This window comes from Pseudorasbora parva, chromosome 17 (genome assembly GCF_024679245.1).
Source record: "Pseudorasbora parva isolate DD20220531a chromosome 17, ASM2467924v1, whole genome shotgun sequence".
NCBI classification, from domain to species: Eukaryota; Metazoa; Chordata; class Actinopteri; order Cypriniformes; family Gobionidae; genus Pseudorasbora; species Pseudorasbora parva.
This window is the reverse complement of record NC_090188.1, coordinates 5,638,380-5,665,298: the sequence shown is the minus strand read 5'-3', so window position 1 is coordinate 5,665,298 and position 26,919 is coordinate 5,638,380. Positions and strand designations below refer to the sequence as shown.

Here is a 26,919-nt window from a genome sequence, read left to right as displayed (position 1 = left end):
CATTAAACCAATCATTATTCATTAAACCATTTATAATAAAACCAAACCATGGTTAAAAATCATGTTTTAATAAATAAACTTACTTAATTTATGTAAAATGAGCATACATTTTAAATAAATAATCATACATATTTTAGTATGACAATTTATTTATATTTATTTAGCCATTGTTTAGTGTCTATGAATATTGTTGACTCTACTCCTGATTTTTAACTCAGTTTGGATAAAAGCATCTGAAAAATTAATACATGTAGAATAGGGCTGAACGATATTCTGTTTTAACATCAACATCGCGATGTGCGCATCCGATAGTCACATCGCCGGAACATGCGAAGTGAAGGGTAGTAGCCCATGGTGTAATAGGAGAACGGTAGCACACAGTAAACATGAGTTTGTTGCTGGAGTGACATGCACGTTCTGCGTGCCTGCACAGTGACGGGTTCGCTGTGCCGCTGCTCACCGCTCACGGCCAAACATTCACTGCTAAAATGCGTGACGACGAGGATCTGCCGCAAAAAAACAAACAAACAAAAAGGTTCATACCAGAAATAATCTTTTTGGGACTATTTCGGCTACAAGAAGGAGGATGTTGAACAAGAAAACACCACCAATTTGTCTGATCACTTAAAACGGCACCAAAAAGATCTTTACGACGAAGACAAAGCAGGGCTCGACATTAACGCTTGTCCGGGACAAGTGGATGTTTTGAAGGGACAAGTGAAAGAGAATTTTACTAATTATTTAAAAAATAACTAGCGAATCACCAAAATGCAAGAATGTTTGTGCATTAATTTAGTGTAAGTGGCGATCGATTGTGGATAATAATATATAATGAACTGACGATAATAAGGTCGCGCTGTTGACGCTCGTGCAGCCTCTCAGGGAGAAATTACAACACTAGAGCGTTTTCCTGAATACCATCACGACTGAAAATGACACTGATTTCATATGACAGTTCCATGAACAACTAATTAACATTCACTTAAAGTCACTTACAGTTTAGATGCAATATTTAGTGTTTTTGTTCTATTTCAGCAGTGAAAGTTGTTCACAGCAGACCCGTAACGCGTCTCACTGACAGCAACAAGCGTGAACGATTCATCGTTTGAATGAACGACTCAGTGACTCACTCGTTAAGACGGCCACCTGCTGCCACCTACTGGAGGTTTAGTTTCATGTTTACACATCATTTCCAACATTTCTTTTTGTCACTTGTAATGAAGCTTGCTTATTAGTGAAATTATTAATATCACGGAATGGTAATTATTGACTTTAGCCTGGATTGATGGCTCTAAATATCGCAATATATATCGTTGGGGAAAAAAATAATCGCAATGTCATTTTTTTCCAATATCGTGCAGCCCTAATGTAGAATACTGTTTTCTTGCCAGATATATCCAGATTAAAAGGTGTCATATTGTCTTGAGCCATTTTCTTCAAGAAACTCAACTGTCAAATGAACAAACACCCATTGGCCTTGTTCGGAGAAGTCTGTGAGACTGTGAGCTCAGGGAGTATCTCTGAATCTGTCACTGTGTTAAGCTCATTAAACTGCCCAGACTACTGCATCCTGTTAATGCGCAAAAGTGTTTCCTGCTAAGACATTATGCAAGAAATCCTATTCATGAATGATTTAAAAGTCAAGCCAGAAGACTGGATTATAAAACCCTCATTAGAAGTTAACAGTTCAGGGGTCAGACAACAGAACATATCAGAACCTTCTCCAGCCCCTGTCGATGAGATCCTGGTAGTCCTGCACTGTCATAGTATGGGACCACATGCCTAGATAGAGAAGAGAACAACAACATTTAGAACATATACAACACAAACGTATCAAGGTAAACCTCTTAAATAAAAACATGTGTGATCATGAGAACCAGGAGGGCATCTGATCTTTATATGTTCTGAGACGAAGTGAACCTCAAACTGACCCCTAACAGCAAAACACTCTGACAAACAGTTCAGGAAGGGAAAATGTTTTCTTTGACGTCATGGAGAATTAAGCTCCCACACAAGGACACGTATAAGACATCTGTCCTCAAAGCTGTGAGAATTCTCTCTGTTTTTTGGCTGTGGGGATTAGATGCCGCTGTATATATTGAGCTTTAATGCATTCACTGAAAAGACTTCCATCACTACAAAACAAAGATTAAAACCGCACAATATCAACATTTAAACAAAGACATACATCCACAACTAAAAATGAGTGACTGACATACATTTGTCAATGGGAAATGGCAATACAAATATCAATATCAGGGCGTCTGATATATAAATATTAAACACTAGGCTAGAACATAGACAACAGTTGAGATGTACTCATATTATAATATATATATAAATCAAAGTTGATTTAAAAAAAAAAAAAAACGGAAATGACTGATTAGGTTGGTAGATTATGAGACTGACACAAGGGGGTGCTAATGCTCCTTAATCTGCCAAAAGGAGGAACAGTTTGATTTATTGCTAGTAGAAATTATGTTCAGAACCTCTCTATATATAAAATTGACTTTGAGCAATAACACAGTCTAAACCCAAACCGTTCAATAGCAATGCATAATATCAGTACATCATCTGATATTTATTTGATTTTAGCATTTAATTACTTTTGCCATACTAATCCTTTCCATAATATCATCTAGGGCTGTCCCTTCAACTTTTAAGAGCATGATTTATTCAGATAGATTTATTCAGGAAAGTAATTTTTTTCCTCCTCATTTTTTAAAAACTGTTTAATGTTGGGAATTGCCCATATGCATGGTCACTTCCTGGTTTTATAAGACAGCTTGGACATGTTTCCAGTGAACTGTACATCGACACAAAACCCTCAATGGTTGACAATAATTATGCATTTATATTTTAATGCAGTTATCAAACTTATTTGTTTTATGATTGCAATAAAAACTTGAAGCTAGTGGGACTGGGTTTTTTTTGAAAACTGATGGTCGAACTGAAATTTATTTTGCTAGGGAGGAACATTGAGGGACATGTCATTTTACATTTTGAATAACTAAATTAATGCTAGGCCTGACTATTTAAGTGACTATATTCTGATTATAAACAAAGCATTACACTATTGATGCTGTTAAAGTTCCCTCAAGACATTACTGACAACATTTCACCAGAAGTTTTCCATTGTGCTTATATTATTATTGCGGAAATTCTTCGTTTTGTGCATATGGTCTTTTGGGACTGATTTTGGAGCAGGCTCAAAGTTAAAACACTAAGGAAGAAAATCAGTCAAATTATCAAAATAATTACAATTAAAAATAAAATACTTCCAGAATTGAGGCCAAGAAAAGCAGACACTCACTGTTAATGTCTGTCTAATATCGATGATCCTCAGAGCAAAAACACACAATTAAATAGAACAGAACATGACACAAAGAGCAACATCAGTCAGATGACTCCGACATATGAGAAAGAGGTTTGTTTTTACTGAACTTATCCATTAATCTAACACATACAGGGCACCTGTTTTTCAGAATGCAACACAATAGCCACTGATTCAGTGAGGAAGACAAAAAAGCAGGTAACAAGCCCTGAAAAGGTTGAGAAGGTGAGTAATATTTCAAACACTCCTCATCAAAAAAAAACCCTGCCAAACCATTCAAGGCCCAGACCGCACAACACACAACAGTCTCTGTGCCCAAAACACTGACCTCAGTACACAAGACACATCCTGTGCTAGGTAAGCTGAGTAATTTATTGCTGAATTGCTTAAACACACCATTTCAATGCTCTACTCAAAGTTATAATCAAGTAAAACAATTAAAAGGAAACTGCTCGGAACATGCATTTTCTTCTTAAACACTCACAAAGGAATGTCTGCTTTGAGTTAAGTGTTAGCCTGGTATAATGCAATCTAATATTGCATGAATTAAATGGAGAATGATAAAGTCAAAAGTTTATGGCAAGTCATTCGAGATCACCAGCTCTTTTTAAAAGAAAAGTTGTGTACAGTTCAACTTCCAAAAAAAAGATATCTTAGTACTGAAAAGTCTAGATTAAACTAAAACTAAAAAATTTTTTTTATTGTGAATGATGCATATTACTCAAAAAATATATAATTTATTAACTTGTTTTGCTCCTTATTTTTCTTTTCAACTGACATAAAGCTCTCCTATATATTTCAACGCCTCAGCTCCCTTCTATGACTGTTACAAATTAATTTGCAGCAAATAAACTGCAGTCCTCCTGTCCAACATAATGTTTCATTGAATTTCCAGTTTCAATCAGAAATGCATCACATCATAAAAGTAAAATGTGTTGCAAACAGGATTCAGGTCCCTACCTTCACTTGAAATACTTTCATACAAATAAAACATACTTTAATAAGGCAATCAATTAAACTGTATTCTCCTGCATGGCTAGACTGTAATGTGTGAAAGAAGGAGCATATGCAAAGCATGTTGAATTCCCATCATAATGGCTTCCACATTATGTGGCATGGAGCAGATGAGGACCATATCATCTTTTGCACCACAATTACAACAGAGGCTTCCTCACAATCCTTGTTCATTTGCTTGCATCGTCACATTAAGCACCATTTCTAACTGTCAGCATCGACATCATCATCATCATCATAAAGGTAAAGCATACAGATGCATTTTCAATTGTACGGCCCTCATATATAATCTGTGACATCTAAAAGACTGAAACCCCCTGCTATTATAGTACAGTTAATAGTAGAGTACATGTATTATTTTTTATAAACTCTGACTGCCTAAATTAGGCAAAATAGGCACTTAATTTATTGTAATTCACTTTAGTATAAGACGAATAAAAGGTTTAAAAAAAATACAGAGGCAGTGGCTCTGTTAGGTTGTCTACAGACCAGAAGTTTGGTGGTTCGATCACCGGTTCCACCTGACCCAAATGTCGAGGTGTCCGTGAGCAAGACACCGGATGGTTGACATTATGCCGTCGGTGTATGTATGAATGGATGGGTGGATGTGAGGCAATATGTAAAGCCTTTGATACTTTGGATGGCCATGGGTCTGTTGAAAGCGCTAAGTTATATAAACATTTACCAGATATAATCCAGACACTATATTTTTGTAAATATCTGACCTGTCAAACTTATTTCGAAAACAAGTTTGGCACATCACTTTAATGTCTAGACAGGGATGAACAAACACGAACAGGCCTTTGCTACTTTCTCACATCGGGAAATTATCTTCTCTGGTTTAAAAAAAACAAAACAAGAATCAGTTAAATTAAACTGTTAAAACTGATACATTTCAATGACAGGAAACCGTTAGGCTGACAGCAGACACAAAGTCTTTACTATCCAGCACAAACACCAAGATTATGGAACCATCTTACTCCTTAAAATTGACTTGACAATGAAGCAACTCATTCGGAACTATATAATAAATATTAATAAAGCGTTAAAACATTTGACAAACCATGCTAATCAGTTCATGAAACAGTCAAAGCTAGTCAAACCAGATTGGTCATACCCGGCTTCCCTCAAACGTTCCGTCGATTCGCTGATATATTTACCCCAAACCATCAGTAACTGATTAATGCCCACTCACCGTGTGAGAAATTGCCCATTTCATGTTTACAGTAACCGCAGCGATAGCCACCATCTCCCCCGAAATACTCCACTATACTGTAAGATCCACCCGCTGCCATTTCCAAACTCGCTCAGCTGCGTTTAACGAACCCTACTATTGGAAAGGCCATGTTCATGAATATTAATTAGGCGGCATGACGTTCGCCCAGCGTGCAGGTCTGATTGGTCTGATTTTCTGAAAAAACACTCGTTTGTAGGAGGGCGTTAAAATACTAAAACAATGATTAAAGAGATAGTTCACCCAAAACTTAAACTTCTGTCATTAAAATGATAGTTCACGTTCCAAACCCGTAACGTAGACCTTCGTTAATTTTTACAACACAAAATTAAGATATTTTAAATGAAAGAGCTCGCTGACCCCTCCATAGAGCTCATCCCATTCAAATGTTGAAATGGCGTTCATGTGCAATGTTTACCTAGGAAACTTTACGATCATTCCGATAGCACGTGAAGGCAGTATTATTCACTAAAAAATAATTATACTCAAAAGAAAATCAAATAAATATTTTATAAACATAGCCATCGGACTCGCAAATCCGCCATGTTTGTAGTTTTTAACACTTTTTATCCGCATTTGTAGTTCTAATCGTCCTCGTCTAACCATCCGTGTATCTTTGGAATATTAATTTTTAACATATTACGATTTGGGAAGTACTAATTCTATTTTCAAATATTATTTAGGCTGGATGGGAAGCACCTACTTAATATTCATGACCAAAACATTCACGTTTTATGACCTGGAAGCACATATTTTCACTGTACGTACATTTCCTGTAACGTTAGTAGTAAAAGCCCCCTAACTGACAAGGAAGCAATAAAACGTTTATGATTTAAAACTATCGTTTTGAACGCTGCTTACCTTAAAAAATTGTGTAACTTGATTTGTTTACTTTCACAAAAATAACTGGCACTGAACACGAAAGTGTGAAGATTATTGTGTGTTAGTGTAATAATTAGTTTTGTGCAAATACCCTTATCTAAAACCATGCAAACTTCACTTACCGTATGAAGCTTTACCTCCTTCATTCCCACAGTAGCCACAGCGATATCCACACTTGATACCTCTGAGCTCCACTATGGTGTACATTTCCCAAGTGATCCTTTATAGTATGTGCCATGCAAAACTTTGACTCTAGTAATAATGCTTACAAATCCCTCTATCCCAACAACCGTGGCAATATGTTTCTGTGCAGCCGATGATGGCGCATTTAAAACACCAGCCTAAACGTAAGCTCATGTAAAGTCGGGTTCACTTTTGTGTGTTATAATTTAAACCAAAATTATCTAAATAAAAACGAATTATTCATAAAGGACCGAAGGACGACGAGATTCGACAGCTCTAGAAAATGAACATGGAAGAATAGAAATGTTTCCATAGCCACTAGATGGCAGCACATGCACTGTTACAATAATATATTTGACATTAGATACAGTAATATTGTGAAATATTATTACAATTTAAAATAACTGTTTTTTTATTTGAATATATATTTTTTAAATATATTTTTGTATGTCCAGCATCATTCCTCCAGTCTTCAGTGCCACATGATCCTTCAAAAATCACTCTCATATGATGAGTTGCTGCTCTCATGAAACATTTCTGATTATTTATTTGAAATAAAATATTTTGTAACACTGTAAATGTCTCTATTGTTAATGTAATCAGTTTAATGCATCCTTGCTAAATAAATGGATAAATTGTTTTATTTATTTCCACAAAAAAAGAAAAATTCTTACTGACCACAAACTTATAGTGTAGTGTATAATGTTACAATAGCTTTCTATTTCAGATCAATTATGTTCTTTCTATTCATCAACATTGATTATAATCAGAAATGATTCTTGATTATCAAATCATATTAGAATGATTTCTGAAGGACACTGGAGATTGGAGTATAATGAAGCTGATCATTTAGCTTTGCAGGACATGAATAGGCCATATTCAAACAGAAAACCGTTATTTGAAATTGTTTAACACAATTTATTGTATTTTTTAACTAAATAAATGCTGCATTGGTGAGCAAAAGATTAAAACATAAACAATCTTACCAATCCCAAACTTCTTAGCATCTTATTTTAATCCTGTTTTATTATTTATTATTGTAATATTGTACATGTATTATCATAACTTATGTATAATGCTTTATATGTAAACATAATCATGCCAATTAAGTTATTTAAATTGAAAAATGTACATTAAAGAGATAGTTCACCCAAAAATGAAAATTTGATGTTTTTCTGCTTACCCCCGGGACATTCAAAATGTAGGTGTGTTTGTTTCTTAAGTAGAACACAAATTAAAATGTTTAACTCCAACCGTTGCTCGTATACTACATGTCAATGGGGTCTAATTAGAATACCATCCAAATACTATCCCTTTAAACTATCCTTTTAATTGTCGAAATAGACGTTTATGTATTTGGTTTCAAGATAATTTGTTCTATTTGTGCGTAACAACTGCCACCAGGTGACAACGCCATTTAAAAAGACGAATGCGACCGAACAATTCCGAGCAAATCCGACTAAAGCCGAAAACTAATAACCAGGTAAAAACGTAAGTTCGAACGCGGAGTCGAGTGTGACCGAATGATTCCGAAAAGGCCCGATCATGGACGAGGCCCCAGTTTAGAAACAGTTCGTGGGTTGCCTATCAACCGCCGCACATACATCGTCACCGGCCCGATCCATTACAGCCATGCTAGGGCTTGTTGAGTGTCTGTGTCGTAGATGAGACACTAACTGAATAATGGCCTAATCCTCAGCATTTTGTTTTCCCGAACACTATTAAACCTTTCCAAGGAAATCCTGAACTGGAATTGTGATATCATTGCGGTTATTTTGGGATATTACAGCAGTAGCTAACCGAAAGCTACTTTGGCTTTGACCACTCCGGCCAGGTGAGTTAACTTATCTTCTACCACCTGAACTAACTAGTTTGAGCATTGTCAGTCTGATCATTGTGACGTTTAGTTTCAGTAGATGTAAACATATACCAATGTTAAATAATTAAAACCGGTTGATGAGAAATCACAACAAAGTGGCTAACAGTTCGGCTAGGCACATTAGCTGCAGCGAACTAAACAAGTATTTAACTTTATTAGTAAGTATTCTCAAGATAGATCAATACCTAATTCACTGTCATTTATGTTTAATGAATAAATATGGTGCTTTCACCCACAGCACGTCTATAGTTAACATGATTAGTTTGACGTTATTATGGCATGGGTTGATTAGCCTTATCAACTGTTTTTCAGAAAGTCTAATTAAAGTCCATTGTGTTTTTTAGATTTTTCGGGGTTATTTTTGAGTTACAGGTACGAGAGGTGATATATGGTATAGCTAATCTGCCGATTAGTGTCAATCCTCAACAGCATCATCACAGATTATGGTGTATTCCAGTGACACATATTCTGATTCATCTGACTAGAATATGACTACATAAACATTTATAAATCTAAACCAAAGAGCTGGTTTATGTTCTTTTGCTTATAGTTTGAGCTTCAAAATGTTTTGTCGGGAAATATAAATATTGCAAGAGCAGAGGTTTTCAAAACCTGGGACTCCCAGGAAGCCTCAAGAAAATAGAAAAAAAGATGATAATAAAAAAAAAAAATGAAATTAAATTATTATTTATATATATATATATTTGATATAAATAAGTGGAACATTTAACAGTATAGTACTATAGTGAGTAGAAAACATGTAACTTAATACACAAATATTTTCCATGAATTTGTACTGTATAAATTGGGTCTTTTTTATAAATGAAACATAAATCTGCCTTTTACATTTTAGCATTGGTGTCCCTTGCACAATATCATATATAGGGTTCCGTGTTATATAAACGGTGAAAAACGCAGGTCTAGAGACATTAGAATATGATTTATTATTTGTGCTAAGTAGTTACTTTGACTTTTTATTCTATGGTTGCTTGACTGAGTTTAACTAGTTTATTGGTAGGCCTATTCCAGTGATTTTGTTATGTTAGAAACTTTACAAAACCTTCAGTCTGCCAAGTTTGATTATCCTGTGGCAAATCACTCTGTTCTGTTGTAGCAGCAGTTGGTTGATCCTTATGTTTGGCCTTTGGCACAGAGCTTAGTGCAACGAAAATCAATATATTGAGCTCTTTGGTGTCCTGGAGATGGCTTCGAGAAATTGGATACAGTTTTAAAACCATTTCAGTGCATTTCAAAAGCATGAAGGCTTCACTCCAAGTTTAATAATGTCTCAGGAGTGCAGAATGAAGTTTACCCTTTGGGCTTGGCCAGATTCGGTATAAAACTGAGGAGAATGTCAGACAGGTCTTGTTCAGCAAAGCAACAACTGCTTCTGGTGCTCACCATATGTTCCATGCATGTGTCACCTCATATCCTGTCATTGTGGCGCAAATGTACAAATTGCATGGTATAGCAAACAAGATTCAAATGTGCTATCCTCCACGTGAGCCTTAGTAATGTTGCCTTCAGGCTTTGGTGTGCTTTATAAGTGGTCCAACGGTTTTCAATGGCCAATACTGATATTGAGAGCCCAGGGTGAAAGACTGACCACATTCTGTTTACTGACACGTAATCTGCACTTATTTTATACAAAATAAAATGGGGGGGGGGGGAGAGAGAGAGAGAGAGAGAGAATCATAATTTGATCATAACATTAACATTAAAAGACTATGAAAGTACTATGGTAAAATCCTGTTAACTGTCAGTTGAAAAATTGTAATAGATCTAATCAAAGTTCCCAGCATTCCCTGTGGCACACCACATTTGATGGTTTGGTTTCATTTATCATGTGGTTTTCTGTTTAGCACCTGTGTATTTATGATGGCTGTCAGTATTATCAAGGTACAAAACAGGTCTAAGTATCAATATTGTGATTTAGATTTTAATCACGATTTTGAAACAGTATTTTCTTAAAGCAGCACTTGGCAACTTTTGCTCTTGGGGTCCCCCTACAGTTTGGAAAAAATAATGTCCTCAACTACTGTCGTAAGAGCTGTCATCCTACAACAGGGGATGCCATCACGCGTGCATTTGTTGACATGACAACCCTGATAGCCCTGAACTAGTGATGCGCGGGTCGTCTCATAACCCGCGGACCCCGTATGTCTATTTAATGGTCGCGGGTGCGCGGCGGGTTGTAAAAATATATACAGTGGTGCGGGGCGGGCCAAATAACTTCATAAAAGCGTCCCCGCGGGTTGGTGCAGCACTAACAGTTAACCTGAACACTGCAGGAGGAGTTCACATGCAGGTGTTCTTCTGGCGGCGCGTGTGAAATGTCTTCATCCCAGGTAACGTTACAGTCAGTGGCATATGTTTCAGCATGTCATATGAATATAATTTCATGGGTTTTATTTTTTCAAACGCCAAATAATCACGATGCTCACGTTTACAAGCCAGCGTCATTATAGTAGTCTATTGGTTACCGTTTTACAGAATCTATATGATACTTCAGTTCAATGTTTGAGTGGGAGGTAATCACCGTAACAAGCATGACGGCATCGGTCGGGCACGCCTCCTTCAGCTCACGCCTCCTTCAGCTTACGCCAACGCTGGTCACATGTTGATCCTCGTCCTGCCTTTAATCCCATCACTTTTTCGTTTCCTCTTATTGCTTTCCTCCAACAAAACCTTTTCTTTCTTATTTGTCTGTGCTGCTTCGGACATGACTATATTATCCGACGAACAAAGTTGGGCTCGCACGTCCGAATTTAAGGAAGTGTGGGTGTTGGTGGAAGTGACGTATATGCCGTAAAGCAGTCGAATTTTGTAGTTCTTTTTGTTCTCGGGTTACTACCCGAAACCCGAAGTTTAAAAGTACGATTAAAAACGATACAGACCCCATCAGGCTATGGCAGACGTGTCATTCAACCTATTGTAAGTCGATTTATCATCACAAAAATCTTAAAAAATATATTATAAAGGTTGAAAAGTTACCTAGTGCTACTTTAAACATATTTGTCTATCATTTTTAGAGCTGCATGATTTTTGATCAATTGAGAATCATGATTTTTGTGTTAAAAATAGAGATCACAATTCTTTCACGATTCAACTGAATACTGATTGAACTAAAAATGTTTAAGTAATTTGAATACCTTTTTAAATTGAATAAATGATTGAATTATGTTCATTACTGGATGAATCAGCGTTTTTGAAAGAATCTCTTGAATGATTCGATAACAAATACATTGATTAACACTCACTTGTCGCCTCTTACCGGTGTAATGATGTAATGAGTCAACCCACTTCACCAGCTAATTACACTTTGAGAGCGGTGCCATAGAAATATACAGAGCAACCTCAAAAAAAGAAAATAAAACACAAAATTCTAAACATGGCTGTGTGCCTGTTTCTCTGGCGCATAAGGTCTATACTATAGACAAAGCCGAATCGTTGACATTCGGGAATAAAATTGTGTGGGTTTTTGGATCGAGAACGCAATATTTTACGGATTAATCGTGCAGCATTACATTTTCGGGAAGTTAGCTTTTGGGGATATTTGCATGCACCATAGATTGCATGAATGAGACAGTTATTTCTTATTGCCTTTTCGAACTGTTTTTGTATGGTGTGCAATTCGCAAATGCCTGTAATATGAATTTTTGTTCACCTGGTTTGGAATGTACCGTTGTTTTTCTATGTAAACATGCACTAGACGGATGTCTTTAATCGGTGCTCACATTTAGTTAATTTAATTAATTTATTAGGGGCCATGCACAAATGTTGTGCCAGAGTTAGCTAAATAGCTCATTTGCATCGGTGTGTGCGTTGTTTTGAATTTGTTCTACTTTCAATATTAAATAAAAAAATGATTGAACGTATGATACACGGATTGAGTCTCACGTCTTTTGCAGCATTTTCTACATGGCACTCAAAGTAAAAGGAGCTAAACTCCTTTTTTTTCTAGACCTGTGTCTTTTGTTTTTAATCATAAAACCGTGTTCTGTGTCAATGGCTCCTACTCTGTTTTGCTGAAACGATAGTTTGATAGGCAAGCCCATATCCTTCCCTGAGCTCACCTTCTCTGTTTCTTGCTTTCTTCCATCCTAATGGTAAACCGCTCTGTTCTGTTCTCGCTCTAGATTTAGGAGCGCTGCATTCAGATTGCACACAGAGGGGCTGGCGAAAATATCATGCTCACATCACGGTTTGATTAGGATTTGGATTAATTGTACAGCCCAAATTACAACCTATAACCATGTTTTGCCTTTGCCAATTATTTTAAATTCTGACAACCAAAGCTGGCGTTTTGTAACCATACATTTCACAGATTTGTTTAGACTGTGTTAATAAAGAGTGACAAGGCTAGTGGCTAATTTTTTAGAACTGGCACAAGGGTTCAACTAACACTTTTGAAACGTTATCAGTGTGGATATTTTAAAAATGGCTAAATGCAGCATGTATATCAGTCTGGCCAATATGTTGGCCTATCGCTGCTCTTCACTGGGTAATGTTTTAGGAAAATGCACTTCTCTGTAGTCTTAGTAATGCTCTACAGTGATATTGATCTTGTTTGTGATTCTGCCAGTTTTACTAATCAGAATTTGACTGACAAATTTTATGTGTTATTATTGTTTTGTGCTTGTAATGTGAAGAGTGTGCAGGATATCTGCACAGCCACCAGCTGTCATCTTTTAAGTCTTGTCATTGGACATCTAAATACATGATGAGAATCAGTTTGCTAAAGCACGAGACACTAGACAAGTGCATGCAGAGATAAAGGTATATGAAAATTAATATATAGGGTACAGGTTAAAAATAAAGTGGCACTTGATCAGGTAATACGTATTTTATTAGTAGAAAGATACATGGGATGAAATTCAATAGCAGACACAGTAAAAGATTGGTGGATTAATATCACAGTCCAGTTCTAATTTTCCCATGAAGATTGCTGATATGAAGTGGAATCACTTTGACCTTGGAAATGATGTTGTAATATGTTATTTACAGCTCTGCTGTTAGCACAATGAAATGGTGCCAGTATTACTTCACTCTTGTAATGTAGTTAATGAGCGACTATTTCCTTTCACCTTGGGGCCAACAACCCGATAGAACAGATTATCAGAACGGCACATTCTTATCCACAGCATTCAAGAATTGTCTGTCCTTGAGAGCCAAACTCTAAAGTGAAGTCCAACAGGGCATGAATGTGATTGTATGTTAGCAATGCTGAATAATAGTGTTACTTGGGTGTAAAAATCACTTGTTTGTTTGTTTGTTTGTTGGGATTTTACAGGCAATAGCAGTTGTTTCAGCTGATCCAAGGTCACTTGCTGATGATGTAACTCTCCATTTAAAAAGCAGCATGTATTATTCACAGATGTGCAACATTCAGAATTATATTACTAATACCATGACATTAAATGACAGAATACCATGACAGAATTATAAAAAAAATAATAATGAAATTCATAGCATTTCTGTCCATAATATAGTTTTAATGAATATTACCCTTAAACATTACCATACGCACATCTCAAGAAACATTAGATGATATTAATCATCATGTGACCTGTGGCATTGAATTCAAATTCACTCTCATGATTTCAATGGAAGAATTTTTTTTAAATCTCAATTTTGCCAAGTTTGATATTAGTAAATGCTGCAGGTGTTGTAAACTTACAGATCAGTACTCTAATGTGACCTGGAGGCCTGAGATGATAAACTTTCACAGACGCCTCAATGCTGTCAAAGATCATGTGAGTTTTGCTGAGCCCAATGTAATGAATCTAGATTAAATGTTTCAGCAGCAGCACTGGAGATGTTACATCATATGTTTTGTCTGATATTCTGTTCTTTAAAGGGTCCTTATCAACATAGAAAGCAGGCTAGAGTATAATTTCTCTCCATTTCAAGAAATGCTTAATCGATAATATGAATGCAAGATTGTGAGCTAGATGAATAATTGAATCTATAGCAAACAAACCAGCAGTGATTTGTAGTGTTGTCAAATTAGTTGAGGTCAGAACTTAACAAGTGTCAGCATGTTACGGGAAGGCACATGCTTAGTTGTAGTTTCCAGTCAGCTGTTCAGAATCAGTTCTCTTATTGATCTGTTGACCACGATCTCAAAAACAGAGGAAAGAGCAAAAATCTTACGACATCAGGCGGCTGTCAAAAAAAGCCTTTACAGGTTTGTCAAGATAGGACTGACTGTTATATTCAGACGGAGCACTGGTCAACACTGTTTTTTTGTGTGTTTTTTTTAGTATGCTGATGCGAGAAAATCACAAGATCTGTCTGTGTGGCAGCAGGCTTAATTGGACATAAGTAAAGGCAGTCAGTCAGTGAATGAGTCTCTGTAATATGGATCATTTGCAACCTGATGCTTTTATTAGAGCTTGGCTGTCACACGCTTGTAAGGTTTGCTGTCATGCGCTGTTTGTTTTCATGACTCGGCATTAGAGTTGAGTTCAGAAGAACAGCAGCGGGGTGGATGTCCCAGCCATCTGTTTCAAAGGAACTGTTCACGGCTGCCAAAGCCAATGCATTTACGTTTACGATTAATTAAATACGTTGAATTTAATGCAGTTAACTCATTGATCTAATCTGGCTCTTTTTAACCGGTTCAGTCTCAAAAGTACAAGAATGTATACTTAACGGCTTTAATGAGGGAGAGAACTACAATCCTATGAAGCTTTGCAAATAACAATTATATATTTGAATTTTATTGCAAAATATGCAAATACATAAGTAGTTTGAGAATATGGGGAGACTGATTATTACATCATTTGCAGTCCTCCATATTTTGTTGCATATTGCATGTTGCAGTTCTCTGATTGTTGGAGATTTCTTAGAAGAATCATGGGTAATGTCGTTTTTTTGAACCAGGAATTCTGCTGTTAAACACAATTAAGTGCGCACTTTCCTTATAATGTATTGAAATTTGGAAGAGATTGGTGTCAAATATGATATGCTATAACTAACCTCACCTTGAGCTGTCTTGGCACAGAGTTTGGTTTATTAAGAAATGCAGCGTGTCACTTTCTCTCCCCCATCACCCTTATATGCTGTATTTATTTTCCATTGGAAAATTCAGAGTCCTGCTGTCATGGTTAACATAACTTTAGCTCTGACATTAATCTACACTGGACAGCCATTGTTTGTGTGTATGTTATTGCTTTAGCAGATTCCTTGCATCTATTAAACAATGTATTAACAAATCTAAATGACCAGCGGATTAAATGGTATTTTTTTTTTTTTTTTTTTTTTTTTTTGTTGTTAAACTTTATTTTATTTATTTAGGTAACAAAAATGTTTATAACCCTGATTTAAAGGTGCTCTAGAATAGGGCTGTGTATTGCCAAGAATCTGGCGATACAATACGTATCACGATACATGGGTTACGGTACGATATATTGTAATATATTGCGATATTGTAAGAGAGGCAATATATTGCGATATTTCTTTTTTTTTAATAATTTAAAAAAATAAAGAACACAACCATATGCCTAAAACACGAGACAAAGTATTTTATTTAATTGATACAGTATAATTTATATCACCAATCACTATTTTGTGCAATCTGAGTAAAGTAAAATGTAAAGTGACTGCAGGATTCTTTATGTGTATATGTTTTAAAGGTTCACAGTATAGCAGTGGCTATTTAACAACAGAAAGTGCAGTCCATTTCATGACTGAATGACTGTTTGTTTTATATTTAATACAGTAAAGCTGTTTTCTATAAAGCAGTCTATTGTATAAAGTGCTATTTCAAGTAACGTTACTGAACTGCAGAGCTGGTCATCATATCCGCTATGATCTTTCATTCTGCTGCAACCGCTGTCAGTTTTGGTGTGTGTTTATTTTGTTACTGAGAGGAAAACGTGCAGTACATTCTATCGAAACACTTCTCAGCAGTGCGGGTGAGGTCAGGATGTTAAGCGAGCTCTCAGTTTCAATGTGTTTCCAGAGTATTCGATTTTAACTTGGCCTATTTTGCAAACAAAATGATTCTTGTCGATTTCCTTAGTGGCTTCTTTTTAGCTGAAGCCAAAATGAGAGCTGAGTTTGCTAATGTAAACGCTAGTGATTCACGCGCTTCTCCGGCTCCGCGTCAGTTATACGTTCTGAGATAACACTGCCATCTAGTGGTTGGGTGTTATATAGTCAGTGGATTAAACCGAACACAAAGCCACGAATCTTGGATGTAAATATATAAATATCGATACAGTGTTTTTGAGAATCGATACAGTATCGCCAAACATAATATCGCGATATTCACATGTATCAATATTTTCTTACGCCCCTACTCTAGAATGAGTTAAAACAATTTTGTTAAAATGTTCTCTGATATCTACATAGAGGGTATGTGGCTTATTTAAGGGCAAAAATTGTCCAGATACAGTTTTACAGGTCCATTTACAAACCTATAAATTGTCCCTAAGATGCAATGCTGTTTTTGGCTTAATTGGAAGAGTCATGAATATTAATGTTGAGCTGTGCTCTGATTGGCTTATTTCAGCAGCACACACAAGTGCAGTTGTTAAGCGAAGCGGCTCGTGAGTCCTGACCGTCCTGACAGAACAGTCCGACTGAATGACACTTTAAGCAAAACATCTCAAATGGAGATTGCTAAAATGCAGCTTACTTGTTTATTGGTGTTTCAGGTCATCCACGTGCGCGAGAGAGAGCTTGCATGTTAATGGTTGCCAGATTGCCATGTTTAGGTAAAACACTGAATAGTATAATTGTTCTTTTCGCAGAAAAGCTCTGATTGGGGGATTTAAATGACTGAAATCTGGCAACCTCGGGCACGAACACTCGGAACACTCATCTTTTTCCCCTGACAAAACCAAAACCAGTGCTTTTTGTTCAATGTTTTATTTTTTAAACTACATTTTAGACTTGTCTTTTTTCGTCAGCGATATTGCATGTTTATTGAACATTAGTCACAATGTAGGCTAGGCAGTGACTGTGATTTGCTCTGAAATACAAGCATGCAAAAACATCATACTTCAGTTCTCAAAAATATAAATATATATTTTTTACAAAATGAATAGAAGACTTGTCAAATGACTATCGTTTTAACTTATACGGTGGAGAAGGTGACTTTAGCTACAAGGATCGGGTAAACGATCTGTAAGCAACTAAACTAACGTAGTATGACTCGTATCTACGGTTGTATTTTGTTATAAAAAATAATATTATCCTTTGTCATTAGACACACTTAGTTTTGTATGGTACTTGGAGTTTCCTATTGTTACTGTAGGTTACTAGCATCTTCCATAATATAGACAATGCTGTCTCTATAAGAAACAAGTTCAAAAATCAATAAGTGACAATATGCAAATGTTGGGGAAATACATATCAATGATCCCAGCGATTGCATCACAGTTGGTGTTATGTTGCGATTCACCTATTTTTCCGTGGTGTTTTTCCATGCACAAGATTTATATATGAAGTAGGAGGCAATGGTGTTTGAGACTCACAGTTTGTGATGTCCTTGTACTGAACTCTTATTATTTCACTATGGCAAGGTTAATTCAATTTTTAATTCTAGGGCACCTTTGAATGGGCTATATCAAAGATTAAAGGAATAGTTCACCTTAAAATGAAAATTAATTTCCTCACCCTCATCATGTTTCAGACCTGTATAATCAACTATTTTACTAATACTTTTATGGAGCTTTTTTGGTTGGAAGAAATGGAAATCCGTCGCAATTTATCCTACTGTGTTTCACAGAAGAAAAAACTGTGAATATTTAAATTTCTGGGAAATATTCCTTAGTATTTGAAAAATACAGTACTAGCTGGCAATTTTAGACAGTGTTCCCCTTGAGGAAGAACTTAGTACAGTTTGTGCATTTTGCCTCAGAGAGATGGCTCGGCCTCTGTTTGTCCATTGTCAAGCCGTTTGGTGGCTGATCTCACTGTAGGAGGAATATAGATGCGTCTGTGTTGAGCCATGCAGCGGTAGCATGCCAGAGCACTACATGTACAGCCTTTATAATTATGTCGAGATCTGTTTTCAGTCACTCAGAGAAAAGCTTTCATGCAGTTACATAATTCGCCAAGTTACACCTTTAGACATCATAGGCATAAACACAAGGCAGATTTATGATATTGAGCCGTGATAGCTTGATGTGTGTTGGTGTGTTCTCTTAAGGCATTCTTCCTATCGTTACAGAACCGGTCTTTCCTGTAAGATATTTTGCAAAACCGTTCTCTTTACTTTCAGAAGAAAGCAAGAGGAAGATCCATTGTTTGGCCATTATTTCAGCCTGTTCGATCTTTAAGCGTGTTCAGCTACGTTAAGTCTGTAAATTCTGAAGTCTATATGCCAGTTCTTAAAAATTAGTCAACCCAAAAAAAACTCACCCACATGTTGTTCCTAATTTCTCTGATTTTCTTTTGTAAAACATTAAAGATGCTGGGCAGGATGACAGACTCGTACAATAAAGGTTGATTTTGTTTTCACATCTAACTATCCCTTTAAAGACCCCAGTGATCAGTATTTTTGTCCATTTCTGTTAGCTTTAGGTCATCTATAAGCAAGTATACCCCTGAAAGTTATTCATAACGTTCTTCCTCTTGTCTCCTAACAGGTGGAGTTTCAGGATGCATCAGTACTGAGCATGCTGATTGTCTTAGTTTTCCTCATGATGGTTGGGAGCAGTGATGTTAAGGCCTGCACAGGCCAGCACAACTGCTCCCACACCAATGGCTCCAAGGACTACTGCTTTACAGGCCGGATCCGCAGCACCGTACTCCAGGGCCTGCCCTTCGGAGGAGTGCCCACCGTACTCGCCCTTGACTTCATGTGCTTCTTGGTGCGCATCACAAGCCTACAATTTTCAGTTGTTGTTCATTTGCCATTAGTTAATCATTTAAAGTCAACATGAAATTACTCTTGACCCAGTTTACTTTCTAATTACACATTCTTGGTCTTGTTTTGCACTGTTTTGTAAATGCATGTACTAGATTTAATCGTAAACTCAATCTTTCGGTGAAAATGAAAAACCTTTCTTCTCCAGTCATTCAGTCACCTTAAAGGTGGTTTTTAATGTTAAAATACATGGTCCTAACCCAGTTTATTGCTTTTTGACTACTATTAGTATGCCATTCATGTGTTTATCTCCTCCAAAAGTGTAAACATTAAGCCCCCCAGGCACCATCTAATCATTAGCCACATTTCCACTGTTGAGCCATTGCAAGCCAGGGCTTTTAACGGGCCGGGCTGGGCTAATAACCTCGGACCTGCAGCACCAAGCCCAAAACCACGCTGCATTTCCACCGTCTGGTCAGAAGCGCCGCAGCGCTTTGCTAAAAACCTGCCCATAACACGCCACTAAGTCACACAAACCCATAATTTTAAGTTTTATCACGCCACTCTGGAACAAAGTCACACAAACCCATAATTTTAACAACAATTTGAAGTTTTATCAGAAAATAAATGGAAGGAAATCACTGGAAATGCAATAATATTGCAAAACCAACATGATAAAAGCGACCCACACCTTTTTGTTTGGAATCGTTTTTTGTTTTGTTTTTTTTACCACAGTTTCACAGTAATAAGTGATACACTGATCATCATTTGTGTCATGGTTACACATTAGTCACACAGAAACAAAGTGGTATTTACCGTTATTTCACAAACGAAAGGATGTGTACTTATTCAGTCACGTCTGTTTCTGTTTATTTGTGGTCACAGGACAGTATGTTAACATCACATTTAGAAAGAATGATAATTTCTACAAATGTTCCAACCAAAATACGACCCGAGGAGCTTTAGCACTCTCTCCAGTGACAGTCCCAATACAGTTAAGCTATATTTTCAGTCAGACAAACTGAGGAACAACTGTTGCTTTACTTTATATGCAGAGCTAAATATGGATATCAGACAGTCCGCTATAATAAAGAGACGAGACGTACTGACAGATGAAGTACATGATTGTGATAGCTTAAATGATTTATCTGATTTCTTATAGTGGTTGTATTTACCATGTTTACTATGGTAATGGTTAACGCGTGCATAGTTTTTTGCATCACATATGAATTTTTGCCTTAAACGGTGATGAGAATCCACATCAGATCACAAACAGAAGTTATTTCAAACTCTCGCTGCTGTCTGAAAGTGAGTTTTGAGCTAGAAGGATTTTAAGTCTTTAATGCTAATGTTAGCTGGTATATAAACTACACCCTTGTTTCGGTAGCTCCTCAAGCCCGAGCTGGTCCGCTTTGGACCAAGGTATTCAGCTGGCCAAAAAACACTGGCTGTTGGCCCAGAGGAATCCCTGACGAGGTGACTAGTCGATGACGAGCTAGCCCTGGAAGGACAGTGGAAATGCGACTGGCCCTGTCACGCCCGCTTTTGGCCAGACATTGGAAACGAGCAGTCTGCGCAGTCCACTCAGTTCTGTCCGTCCCTTTCCAGCTCAACCAATAGTGAGATTGGGGTGTGGCTACTGTAGGCTGAGCCAGAGGGTGTTTAACCAATGTGGGAAGCTTCAGTATAGCACCATCATGCACCCTTTCAGAAAGGCAAATGTACCAGTTTATAATGGTTTCTTAGATGTGTCCAGTGTAGATGGCCTCAAACAGTTGTGGTGTGTTTGATAGGGTGTATTGTAAGCACTTGCTCTAGATAGAGTGTTAGCCTACTAAGTAGCTAGTTTTACATATTGAGACATGTCTTCATAAACATTCAATATTCAGTTCTTACTGGTGCTTAAGTTAAGGGAGGTGCGGTGCACAAAAGGGGCTTTTCAAAATATGCTTTATTTTTGTAACTTTGGCTTTAAATGCCTGCTCTCCATAATCAACAGCAATATTGCACTTATATTAAAAAGCAACGGCCACATCTCAAATTCAACTGATGGATTGAACAAAGACCCACTTTTTTTTCCTCAATAATCTGTTACACTACTATGTACGTCAAACTGCTGAGAAAAAAAATTATGCTACTTGTATATAATTGCAACTTAATTGTTCACTAATGGAAAAGTATTAATAGAAAATAATAATAGGTTTAAAAAAAAAAAATGTATTGCATCCAGATGCTTTCAAGGGTTAAATTGACTTTCAGATTGCATGTCTCAGTCAAAATGCCTCCTCATAAGTGAGTGCAAGTGGTGTTTCATGAGGGCACTCAACTGTAACAAATAGAGGTCATTGTTCAATTAACTGCAACTTCACATTCATGTCAGTTCTGGTATGAGACGCCCACATTTCGTTATCCAATCGATTTCCAATGGATAAAAGTTAAGTAGAAATAAAATGGGTTGTGAAGCAAATTTTCATGTTGACTTGAATAAAAGTGACTGTAGATGTGTAAAAATGCTTTGAATTCTGTAGAATTTTGCAGGCCTTTAAAAGTTTAGTTATATTTCTGATAATCTTTCATACTTGTACTTTATTAGTATTTTGGTATGTCAAATATTTGAGGCGTTGTGAACAGGAATTGGTGTTTGAATGCATGTGTGGAATGAGATGTGAATTTGATTGTGTAACATGTATGTTCTGGGTCTCCAGTTTCTGCTGTGTGTGTTCTCTGTCTTGAGGAAGGTAGCCTGGGATTATGGCCGTCTCGCATTGGTCTCTGATGCAGACAGGTAAAAATCTTTCTATTCCATAGTTTTCTGTAGTACACAATATTAGACAAACAAAAAATGAAGACCTGTTTCCTTCAAATGTTCTAATGTCACTTTCATTATAGTACACAAAAAAAGTACAACCATCACAACAGCACTATTCCGGTCCTATTCCAGCGTCTCATACTGCGGCCTCAGCTGGCTGCATTTTCACAGCATGCTTTTGGCCCCAATATAACCCCAAACAAACACTCATCTTTCCAACATTGAGTAACATTTTCTGCCAGGCTAAATATATACAGCTGGACACTCGATTCAAAGGTGATGTAGACCTTTGATATGGCCAAGATGGCAGGAATGCATTGAACACTGTAAGATAACAGCATGCTCTCAGCTGATGCATCAGGGGTTTAGCCAATGATTGGTTGCTCAGACAACTCAGCCAGTCTTATTTAATTTAAAATATGACCCTGCCTTGCAATCACACCCACATCCTGCAAATTGAAAACTGGTTTGAGTTGCATGTAAGTGCAGAAGAGATTGTGTTCATGGAAGATCTGATTATTTTCCGGTCATCTCATTTTTGTCTTGTCAGATACCATGGTCACATTTTACTACTCTGTCTCAACCTGCTCTCCATGATTCAGGCTAGCACATTTATTTCAACGAAGTCATGATTCATCTTGAGTCAAATTAATTTACAGTATTTTGTAAGGAAGTGTCAACCCTTAAATAAATGGGATGGTTTATTTTGTGTACATTCATTGATCTATTTTGAACATTTGGTTCCATAAACATTTCCCTGAATTACAACACCTACATTATAACTTTCCAGTCATCTACTTAAATGTTATAAAAGTTGCATGGGGTCAAGTGAAATCCTGAAATGTCAGATCATGAAGCTGAGTGCCTGATATGAACTTGGCTGTACATTACATTTTTAATACATAATTAATCTGTGAATTACTGCACTTATATCATGGTGACCAAATGTATGTGTTGGTCCTAAAACATTTTTCAGGTTTTCTTCCCTAAAATAGTCGTTGTTTCCTAGTTTCCTTGTGTCTCAGATTTAGTATCTTGCTTACAAACAGGTCAAGCCACCATTGCTATTTTGAAAGTGCCCTGTGGTGAAGTGATGTGGAACTGTAAAGCTGCCAGCAAATACTGGAGATAATGTGCTGTTATCTCTAGACAAATACAATCTGAATCAAGAATTTTGTGGCTCATGCTCCTCTGTTTTTAGCTCACCTGCACTATGCAATGGATAAAATATTTGTTTTATTTTTCTAGACTTTTTTATGCTTTGATAAAGTTGATCTTTTCTGATTCTACGCACCTTAAAGGTCCCGTTCTTTGAGTGTTTTCGAAGCTTTGATTATGTTTGCAGTGTGCAATATAACATGAGTTCATGTTTTGCGTGTAAAAAAACACAGTATTTTTCACACAATTGACTTATCTGTACAGCGCTGTTTCCTCTGTCCTAAAAACGGCCTGATGATTTCCTTGTTCTATGAAGTCCCTCCTTCAGAAACACGTAACGAGTTCTGATTGGGCCAGCGCTTCCCGTATTGTGATTGGACAGCAGCTTAGCGGACTTTGCCTCTTACCATAACGGGGAGATGCAAGCGCTGAATGCGCGCTCTTCTCCACGTGAGAGAGCAACAAGACCACGCCCCCTATTTTGCGTGTTCTTGTGGGCGGAGGGTTAGTCAACAAACGGTTCTAGTGACGTCATTACAGCAGGAAGAGCAGGGCTGTAGTCCAAACCGGCTGCTCGCTGTAGGCTTTGAAAGGGAACTTCTGCTAAATAAAATATCTCGCTTGGCATTGAACTTTGAGCTTCATAATTTTACAGGTACTATTTATGCTCTAACAGCAACATTACACAGTAACTAAAGTTTGAAAGATGGAATCGGGAAGAACGGGACCTTTAAGGAAAAGAGATTTTGTTTCAATTGAGAGCGCAACAAAATTCTTTGACTTTCAATATAGTTCTGAATCAAGAATTTTGTGGTATTTTTTATATAGTTTTTTTTGTTTTGTTTTTTGTTTTGTTTTTATGGCTTCATTTTAATGAATGATCTCATTTTGACTAGTTTCTGTGTAGCATGAACTTGAATAATTTTTTTTCCCTCATCAGTAGGCGGAATCAGCACTATCAACGTCTGGACGAGGAATAGTATGTGTTTTTACACTTCAGCTCTCTCTTCCAAGGATGCCTTGTGTCTGCTTTTTGAATTTACCCTCTGGCATTTCTTCTGCTGTGTGCTCTATCGGGTGGATTTGGGCTCAATTTGTTCACTGTGTATCTGTTTCCTAATAACTCTTTTTACTTCTTTCTATTGTCCTTTTTCATTTACTTCTTTCCTAGAGTCCATTGGTTGAGGGTTTCTCAAGATAATCATCACATTTACCTGAGCTAATTAATATAATTGTATGTCTCTTATGGATTTGTGTCTTTTAAAGGTGAAGTGTGTAATTTCAGTGCCACACGCATCACCAAACAACTGCAAAAATAATAGTTTCCAAACATTGTTGAGATAAACAGGTCCATTTCCAAACTCACAGAAGTTGTTGGCATAACAGACTGCTCAAACAAACAGAGCAATGTTGTGTAAGCGCCGCAGTGTTGAACTCTTCAGGAAGTCAAACTACAAATGGTTTGCTTATAGTTTTGCTTTGCAACGTTGCAAAAACTACACACTTCACCATTAAATAAAATATGTTTTCGTTCCTCTAAGCGTGGACATTCTGGCCAGGGTCTTAGCACCCTATAGGTCCTACAGGGAAGAGGCTTACAGGGAGAGGTAAAAAAAAAAAACCTGTGATGTCGTAGAAAACCCTTGTGTGACTGGAAGACCTAGTTTTGAGCAATACCTGTGATTTGTCCAGTTTTTTTGTCATTGAAAGTACTGATACTTATTAGAAGTGGTCCTATAGAATTAGTCCAAATGTTTGTGGATATTTTAGCCAGAAAATGATACATACACTGGCTCCAAAAACTATTTTGATACTTAAGGCACACTTACATAATGATTAAGATTCCAAATTATCAAACAATCCCATTTGTCAGTTTTATTTTAAAGACGGGCAACTAAATACTATTATAATGGATATTTTATTTTATGCACTGAAGTTCATACTTCATGAATTGTGGCTTTTGGAGGTCACTGTATCATTGTTAAAGTAGTGTCTTTGTGAATCTCTGTTTAACACACTCTGTCTCTAATTAAATTTATGCTCATCTCTCTGCATGGTCATCTCCTTTCTAGGTTTACTGCAGTCTCTTTGTGAACAATCTGTGTCTGAGCCTCTGATGCTAATTCTGTGGTTGCGTTTGTACGTGCACAGTCACTTATTGCTGCATGCCAACATGTGGTTAGACTTGATATGCCCTGATGGAGCAGGAGTAATCGGAGCCTGGAAGGCGGCCGTGCCCATCACTCATAGGATTAGTTCACCCAAAAATGGAAATTCTGTCATCATTTACTCACCCATAATGTTGTTCCAAAGTTGTATAAGTTTTTCTGTTTAACTAAAAATAAGATATTTTGAAGAATGTCAATAAGCAGACAGTTGTCGGCCCCATTGACATAGTAGGGGAAAAAAATACTATGGAAGTCAATGGCAACCATCAACTTCCAGCATGCCTATGGTATATTCTTCAATATATGTTTTGTGTTCAACATTAAAAAAAAGAAACTCATACAGGTTTGGAACGACATAAGGTAAATGGTGATAGAATAATAATTTTTGGGTGAACTATCCCTTTAAAATCCCCCTGCAGTTAATAATGTTATCCCTTAAAACGTATCTTATGATTTCTTCATGCTTTAAAAAAGCTTGAATGTAACTACACCCTTGCTTCATTTAGTATACGCAGACCTATGAATATGCAAATAAGTTCCCCCTTCACTCAATTACACACTGTACCTGATCCACAGTGGCAAGTGGAAATATTAGTTTAATTCAGCCATATATGTTTGAACCAGAAACGGATTCAGAAGCAGAGGAAAAGCGAATTATACAGGCAGGCCCAGATCAATGAGCTAAGCAAGCACTGTCGAATAAAAGCAAGAGCACCCTCAGTTGATACTGTAATAATATCTTATTGATGAAACCGATTTGGCAAATGTTTCAGCATTTGTGTTTGCACTCTGGACAATGTTTTTGCAGCAGTGAGCAATGTAGCCAATCAAACAATTGTTGATCGCTTGAACACAATAACCAATCCAGGGTTTTTTAATGTAGTCAGAATCAACACGCTGGTCAGAGTTTTTGTTTTGCAAGCTTGCGGATCCTCTCATTACCAAAGTGTAGACACGATGTAAATAAGAGATTCACTGTGCAATGTTGAACATTTTATTGATTATAATGGAACATTGTGAGATTGCAAACTGAGATGACTGCTTTTTAGCCTGTAGGCTATATGTAAACCATTAAAAATTTGAATAAAAGTCGACACACTATGGTAATATATGATTAGCCTTTGGCTTGACTACATTATTTATTTTTATAATTTTTTATAACGGCTAATAATGTGTTGCTAATGTTACACAAACCATGTTTCCATTCGCCACCTCCGAGTCAGACAGCTGCCTTCTAAATATCGGCATCCCTAGAAATAATTATAGGAAAAGCCAAGCCCCTCACATTGATGGGATTGTTTACATATTTGTAATGGTAGAAAACAGGCGCGGTTTCAAACCACATTTTTGAGACTTTGGTTCACTGCCGTTTTAAGGAGAAAATACTCAGCAATGGTTTTGGCTGGTGAATTTGTGCATGTCTTTGTCTTAAA

General features: G+C 36.8%; 2 protein-coding genes across 6 annotated transcripts in view; one reads left to right on the top strand and one right to left on the bottom strand.

Moving 5' to 3' along the window:
- LOC137044569 (arginyl-tRNA--protein transferase 1) overlaps nt 1-6,944 on the bottom strand; it is a 102,786-nt gene extending 95,842 nt beyond the window's left edge. For 2 of the 3 annotated variants that reach the window (XM_067420626.1, XM_067420625.1), the window contains exons 1-2: nt 5,544-5,680; nt 1,719-1,782 (exon numbers count right to left, since the gene is read on the bottom strand). In XM_067420626.1, coding sequence (XP_067276727.1) covers nt 1,719-1,782; nt 5,544-5,643 — 164 coding nt within the window. In that variant the 5' untranslated portion in view covers nt 5,644-5,680. Of the gene's footprint in view, nt 1-1,718; nt 1,783-5,543; nt 5,681-6,586 lie in introns of those variants that run through there. The other variant, XM_067420627.1, reaches the window with a different exon arrangement.
- Nucleotides 6,945-8,231: 1,287 nt separating this feature from the next.
- The window catches only part of tmem63ba (transmembrane protein 63Ba), a 42,930-nt gene continuing 24,242 nt past the window's right edge, over nt 8,232-26,919 (top strand). For 2 of the 3 annotated variants that reach the window (XM_067422430.1, XM_067422429.1), the window contains exons 1-4: nt 8,232-8,481; nt 19,131-19,355; nt 22,057-22,136; nt 24,259-24,297. In XM_067422430.1, coding sequence (XP_067278531.1) covers nt 19,161-19,355; nt 22,057-22,136; nt 24,259-24,297 — 314 coding nt within the window. In that variant the 5' untranslated portion in view covers nt 8,232-8,481; nt 19,131-19,160. The remainder of the gene's footprint in view (nt 8,482-19,130; nt 19,356-22,056; nt 22,137-24,258; nt 24,298-26,919) is intronic. The other variant, XM_067422431.1, reaches the window with a different exon arrangement.